General features: G+C 38.5%; 2 protein-coding genes across 2 annotated transcripts in view; one reads left to right on the top strand and one right to left on the bottom strand.

The window, feature by feature from the left end:
- LOC113820201 (uncharacterized) overlaps positions 1–2,104 on the top strand; it is a 3,571-nt gene extending 1,467 nt beyond the window's left edge. Inside the window, exons 4-5 of the mRNA XM_027372496.2 lie at positions 73–160; positions 269–2,104. Of these exons, the coding sequence (XP_027228297.2) occupies positions 73–160; positions 269–1,405 (1,225 nt within the window). The 3' untranslated portion in view covers positions 1,406–2,104. The remainder of the gene's footprint in view (positions 1–72; positions 161–268) is intronic.
- LOC113820972 (probable glutamate receptor) overlaps positions 1–7,500 on the bottom strand; it is a 139,585-nt gene that overhangs the window by 46,331 nt on the left and 85,754 nt on the right. The gene's annotated exons all lie outside the window — the stretch shown is intronic.

The raw sequence follows: 7,500 nt of genomic DNA, 5'->3' as shown, positions 1-7,500 counted from the left end.
ATGAACATGTCGCCGTATTTACGGCTGAACTAAAATCAGACAGCGTAGTATACTTTTCACTGCCTCCCTCAGGAAGGTCCACATTTACCAAGTGTGCGCAAAGGAAAGGGATGGAAATCTTTGGTGGCAAAAGAGAGAGAACGACAGCATTGACTTTAAGGTAAGAAAGATCATTAACCTCCAAAATCATGAACTTGCCGTAATGCACAAGTTGACCAGCTTGGTGAAAATATTTAAGAACTTTTAGTAAGATATGTGCCTTTCGCAGGTCCTCGAGAGAGGGATGGCATACGAGGACATTCTGAATGATATCTGGAGCGATGGACTCCTTGTCGACAGTTCTAGGCCAACGTGGAGAGCCAGACTGGTTCCAGCCGCCGAGGACGCGCCGTGCCCAATGCCCGAACTCAAGGCCGCATATCCTTACCAATACAACTTCATGACGGTGACCCATCATGCAGTGGGTGATGGCGTGTCGGTTGCCTTCCTCTGCCAGCTCTTCGTCAACTTGCTGAACGCGGTGATCGACGGGCAGGCGATCGACGATAAACCTTTCGGGATGTTTGTGTCGAATGAGGACATCGCCCAGCAGGACAGGGCGATTCAGGAACAACTGCGGAACGACCAGGAGCGCTTCGAGACACTGAAAGCCGAAGTTCTGAACTCCAACAAGGAGCCGGTTCTCTTCCGAGCCTTTCCCCGACCGAGCGTCGACAAGCCTTCCTCCCGGCAGATAGTGAACTGCATCGACGCCGAAACCCACAAGAGGATCACCGAAAAGAGCAAGCAGGCCGGCGTCTCCTTCGGCACGACCCTGCAAGCCTCGATCAACACTGCAATAGTCGAGATGGTGAGAGACGCGGGAGTGGACGACGAATACCACGACATCAGCGTGAACGTTACAGCAGACCTTCGCAGGTACATGAAGCGAACGCCCGTGCCCTCGCTGGGTCTCCACGCCCGCACGATGGCGCACCTCACGCGCACGCACAAGAACACGCGCGACTGCTTCTGGGACTACGCCAGGGGCCTCCACCAGCGGCTCGGAGCTCAGATCAAGTCGGGCGGAATCCTGCAGCAGGAGGTCGTGCGCCAGATGGTCATGCCGCAGATGCATCCTAGGGATTATTACGCAGGATCTCCTGAGGTGATTAGAGATTATGGCTTCAATAACGTCGGTGATTTGACCAGAGTGATTCCCGGAGAGGGAAAACACGTTCAGATGACCGACCTGTTGCAGTACTCTCAAGTTGCCAAGTTCCTTTACCCAATGCTGCACCAGCTGTTAACGTTCCGAGGATCCTGCAAATATGTCATCAGTTATGCAACTGACTGCATATCCGAGGAAACAGCCCACATGACATCTGCAAAAGTTTTAGAAATTCTGCAACACATCAGCAAGTAACTGAGCTGCGACGAGCCTTTTCCGTTTTCTATGATTCATTTCCAGACGAAAGCGAGTAGAAAATGGCTATGAGGGACTCGTGTGGCTCGATTAGCGAAATATCAGTGAATCTCCAAATTACTAGAAATAGGCTGTACATATACTTTCTATGTAATTTTTATTAACTGATGCCAGTAAGTCGATTAGATGGAGCAGATTTGTTAAGCTACAGTATGCAATACTGTAGTATAACAAATTTGCTTAGCTTGTCATTTTGACAATTGAAGAAATGCTTTAGAAGCACTTCATGATATACTATTTTTATATGGGGTTTATATACAGATTCTAATAGTAAGTAAATGAAAATGATATCACTTGGTAATAGCTATATAGCGATATATAAATCTATGTATCATTGCAAAACAAATGCAAGAACATAGGAATTCAGGACAATTATAGATGCTAGTCATATATGCAACTATATATTTTTACTATAGTAAGGGGATTTCAATAAACTATTCAAGAATGTATATTCAATAGTGATATGTTCATAAGACGTACGATGTAATCGTGATTTCTTTATATTGATTAAAATCTAGATATATCTAGAACTTTTATAAATGACAAAACATTTCAGTTGCATTTCATAGACAGATGAATCGAAATGATTCAGCTTCATGTGCATGTATATGCTCTTTTCAAATAAAATTTGAATATTCATTTGTTGTATTTATACAAGATTAACAGGGCAAGGAAATAAAGAAAATAACAGAGGTTTTGAAAAATATATACAGAACCATTCTGATAAATGATTCAAGTATAGCAGAGAGCAGATGTTTGTGTTTGATGTTCGTAATAAATTAATGACGAAAACTGAATAGCAAAATGTACCCCTCTCTCTCCATGAGTGGTTGCCAGCCTTTTCTACGCCCGCACCCCTAACAAAATGTTACTGTATCCTCGTATCCCCTTTACATTTATAGCTTATTTAAGGATAAAGGAGGGGAAGTTATACTAAATTTGGTCAACAAAAGAAAATCAAACATTTGAATAAGAAAACATGTCCCAGATTATTTGATTAAACTTACAAAAATAATAAGCTTGACTAAAATACCTACTTATGAAAATGAAAGAACTAACTTTAAAACGTTAATATAAATGAATTTTCAATTCAATGGCTCTTTTCTTCCTGTTTCTTAATTATGAGAAATAAATCGATCAACTGCTTGTCTTCATTTTATTGCTTGTCTTCAAGATGGACACTTCACGCACCCCTTGGAATGCTACCTCACACCCCCAGGGCGTGCTCGGCTGGGAAACCCTGCTCTACATCCTAAGAGTATTTTCCTAGTGGGTGAATGGCAACACCAACCAATTCGGTCGTATGCTTTTAGTTTTATATATTCAGCTCAGAGATTGAAATTTATGATTGTGTGTGACCTTTATCATCTCTGCTTTCATAGTTTCAAAGAGTGAGATACTGGATCATGAGTCATAGATAACACAGTAAACCAGCTGCAAACTTGTGTAAACAATTATTCAGATACAGTTTTCTTTATAAGGAATGTGATACCTGTTATATCGTCTTAATTTTTTTTTTTTTTTCTTTTTTATTGTTTGTTTAAAAAGGGTATTTCGTTGCAATAGACATAGTGTGGAAACGGTGTGTGTCCTTTGTACGAAAATATATGAACCTATGATTTAGATAATACAATCACAATAAGTGTTCCCTTCTAAAAGCCTTTATCTCACGAACGGTAACGAATAACTTTATTCTTTTTGCAGAAGGTCGTTCCTCTCCCTGAGAGTGACGGCAAAGTGCAGATGTTCTTCGCGATAGTGCTTGATGTGGAGTCAGCTTCCCGGCAACTCTCAAGGTCTATGTACTCAAACATGGACCGTAATACTTCAACAAGAGTTTCAGCAGCCTGTTATTTTTTTGAGGGTGAGTTATTCCTTTGGGTTGTTTGTTGTTTCATGGGACGGTCACGGACAGTCAGTGTTATGTTTCAGTTCAATTACGCAGTCAAAAATAACAGCGTTTAAACCTAGGTTGAAACGCTTCTTATTTACTCACTTGTACAGGGTTCTTTAGCTAAGAGAAAAAAATCTTGATAGGTAAAGAAAATATACACTTTTACTTAGTACATGCAATTTTTGGTTGTTTCCTTTATATCAATGAATAAAATAGAAATGACTACTGTACATTTTGGAAGGTATAAAACTATTTTTCTAATTATTATAGTATAATAAAGCTGAAGATTTAGTTGCAAGAAAAAAATATTTAAAATTTAACATGCAATTTTTGCAGTAGGGTAAAAGTTCATATTTTACAAATGATTTTGTTTCTTACCTTTCTTGCAGGAACATTTCATTAACAACAGAAACAGTATTTTCATATTCAAATCTATAACATTTCAGCGCTATTTCCCATTATTGAAACCACCGGTAGATGTGTTATATGCATTAAGACAGCTTTAAACATTTTCTTTCAGTTATTTACAAAACCTCGCTGTCTTTCTTTCTTTTTATTTTTAATTCAGTTTCTTATCGTCGCACGAACAAGTTCAAAAGCAGAAAAAATATTTCTGATGAATCCATGCACAGTGATAAGCTATTAGAATTCAGATGTCACAAGGGCAAGATTCTTATGCTCGACTTGTATTAGTTTCCACCTTTTGGCCGTTGAGAGTGCTTCTGTGATTTTGGGTTACGTCGCTCATTTTGCCCATACCCAAGGGAGAAACCGCATGTAGGTAAAGGTAAGCAAATCTTTGTTCCTCTTTAACAACCTTGTTTTAACTTTTCTTGTGGGTTGGACACATTGCTTCGTTTTAAATTGGGACTTTAATATTCAGTTAGTGAAAATAAGTGTCACAGAATGCTGAATTTTCTTTTTAATTATTTCTTTGTAATTTTGAAGCTGATTCTTTTTTTTCTAAATACACGGACGCAGTGCAACATCGTTTCAGAAGCCACTGTAATCTCACACTTTTCATACACTTTATCCAAGAGACAGCTAGCAATATCCCCCCCCCCCTCCTCCTATACACGTAAAGGGGTCCCAATATGGGGTCATTTTCTGCAACACGAAAAGGAATGTTACAAGTATGGAATATTCTTAGCAACTATAGGTCTATTTACTTCCTTTCAGCTCCTTCAAAGCTTTATCAGTTTTCTGCATCAGAGGATGAAAAAATAAGGTCACCAGATTCACTTTCTTCCACCTGCTGTGCTTGAGAACCTACCTGGGACATAAAGCACAGAACTCTTGCCCTAGGAATTGTTCAGGTAAGAGAAGTAGCCATAATAAATAAAGATATGTAATTTGTCCTCTAACAAATTTTTGAAGGCTTCTTTAAAAATAGGTAAAACCCGGAATTTATTGTAAATATAGGTTTTCTATTCAAACCACATTAAGCCCGATTTTTCCCAAATACCAAAGGAAAAAATATCAAGCGACCCATTCTTACCATGTTGAAAGAAGCGGTAGCAACTCACTACTAGAATATATTTGACTAGACCATCTTGAGAAATGAAGACGAAGCTTTAGAGAGAACTTGGAGGCTAAAGACGAAATAGCAGTAGCCTTCAAACAAACCTTTTCGAACCGCCATGTGAGCCTCTATAGGGCATGATACAAGAGTCTTGCTCGTCATATAAATGCTCTTCCAGTAGCAGCTAGTCTCTTTCCCTCTCTCATCCTTGTGTTTCCTAGTTATCTGTTTCTGTTTATTTACCGCCTCTTTCGCTAATTCCCAAATGGTCGTTTGGATTTCTCTCATTTCGCTTACCCATTCGTCGAGGGTTTCCTCCTGGTAATTAATAACAACTGGGTCTCGTGGCAGGTTTGCTTCCCTTCCAAAGATGAGGTGAAATGGAGAGCAGCCTGTCGTTGCATGCAGTGGTGCGCTGTATTGAGCAACTAGCTCGGATACGTGTTTCGGCCCCTTGTTTTTTGCTTTCTCATCTAAGGTTACTAGAAACCTATGCAGCGTCCGGTTAAATCTTTCGCAACATCTCTTTCCTTGCAATTAATATGCACTTGTTCTTACTATATCTACCCCATAACAGTTACATAACTGTTTGATAAGCAAGTTAAGAAAATTTCTGCCTTGATCTTTTTCCTACAGTACCTGCCTTTTTATCTTAAGTTGGAGATGCAAATGAATATCTTGTAAATACGTCAGTTACTATACGAACATTTTCAATTCCCATCCTTCTATCTTCAATTCCCATCCTTGCTAGCATCTCCCACGGTCGGGTCACTTCTATTTCCCCATGATTACTTTAGGCTTCAGGGTTTCATCCTTTGCTATGCTACATCTCTCGCATTGTGCAACATGATTTTCTACGCCTTCCCACAGCCCTTGCCAATATCCGCGAGATTTTACGAAGCTGACTGCTCTGTTTCTCCCTTGATGTCCGAACTGATCATGGCAAGCATGTAATACTCTGGTTTTCAATTTGGGTGGTAATGCAGGCCTTATTCTCCAGAAATTCACTCCCGCATTCGCTCAGTACCAGACGATGTCATCCGGAACTATTAGTCTCTATCCCTGTACAGATTCCGGAAGTTTGCATCTTTCAACCAGTCCTCTTTTTCACAAGTGATCTTATGCCCTTAAAACACTTAACCTCGCTCTGTGCAGACATCAGCTCTTCCTTTAAAGAGCTTCTCTCCTTTTCCTAGGTTATTGCCATGGCCGTGTACACTTCCTCTGTGTCACTTTCTACATTTCGGGTAATATAATTAGTTCATCCGCGATGGTGTTATTCGTTCCCGTTTTGTACTTTTTTGTAAGATTAAACTGTTGCAAGTCATTTAACCATATACTTTCCACTGCTCTTAATTTCGATGTTTCTAAGTAACAGCGGACTATTATGTGTACACCACAAATTCTCCCCTGCTAAATCTTTAAATTTATCACAGACTACCTATTTGAGTGCCAGCTATTCTAATTTTCTGTAAAATTTTCTATAAAAGGAACAAAAACCGACGTCTCTCACAGACTTTACTGAAGCTACTTTATTTGATATTTGATACTGGGACGTTTGGAATTTAGATAATATAAGAAGAGATTAACATGTAAAGGATGTCTGAAGAGTAAAAAAATAAAAGGATCGTCAATGTATCGACTATAATGTAGAGGTTTGAATTCAAACTTGATTGTACTTATACATCATCAACTCCTCACTGCTTCGTCGGGATCTATTATAAAATGGATTTGGTTCTACAATCAGTTTCTATGTATGACTTGACCATACATAGTATTGGTTAAATCATACATCGTTGATTGTGTGTGCTACGGCCTTGGGAAATGTGTTGCGTTTCGCTGTTGTTTATCTTTTTCAATGTCTGGGGCGCTTCTTGTGTGCCGAAGTGCAGGATCTCGTCGCAGTTGGCTGAGAGGTGTGAAGGGCTCGGCCTCTGGCTGACGTAGCCGCCGATCTTTTTCCCTAGGGCAATGCTGGTCTTGATACCCCACAGGGACCTCGTGGTACTGTAGGTCCGATGTACTCCGTAATGTCCCCTAATAAAGCAGGCTTTGTGTTCCTCTGCTCTTCCCGTCGTTGTTTTGCTCAAATGCTGTTCATCGTGAATCTCCTACTTGTAAATACTGCATATTACTGTAAAGTATATATATATATATATATATATATATATATATATATATATATATATATATATATATATATATATATATATATATATAATGTATATATATACATGTATGTATGTATGTATGTATGTATATATATATATATATATATATATATATATATATATATATATATATATTTATGTATATATATATATATATATATATATATATATGTATGTATATATATATATATATATATATATATATATATATGTATGTATATATATATAGATATATGTATATATGTCATATATATATATATATATATATATATATATATATATATATATATATATATATATATATGTATGTATGTGTGTGTGTGTGTGTGTGTGTGTGTGTGTGTGTGTGTGTGTGTGTGTGTGTGTGTGTGTGTGTGTGTGTGTATGTGTGTGTGTGTGTGTGTGTGTGTGTGTGTGTGTGTGTGTGTGTGTGTGTGTGTGTGTGTGT

Source organism: Penaeus vannamei, chromosome 16, assembly GCF_042767895.1.
Source record: "Penaeus vannamei isolate JL-2024 chromosome 16, ASM4276789v1, whole genome shotgun sequence".
NCBI classification, from domain to species: Eukaryota; Metazoa; Arthropoda; class Malacostraca; order Decapoda; family Penaeidae; genus Penaeus; species Penaeus vannamei.
Note: the sequence above shows the minus strand (reverse complement) of the source record. Positions and strands in the feature narration are given on the sequence as shown.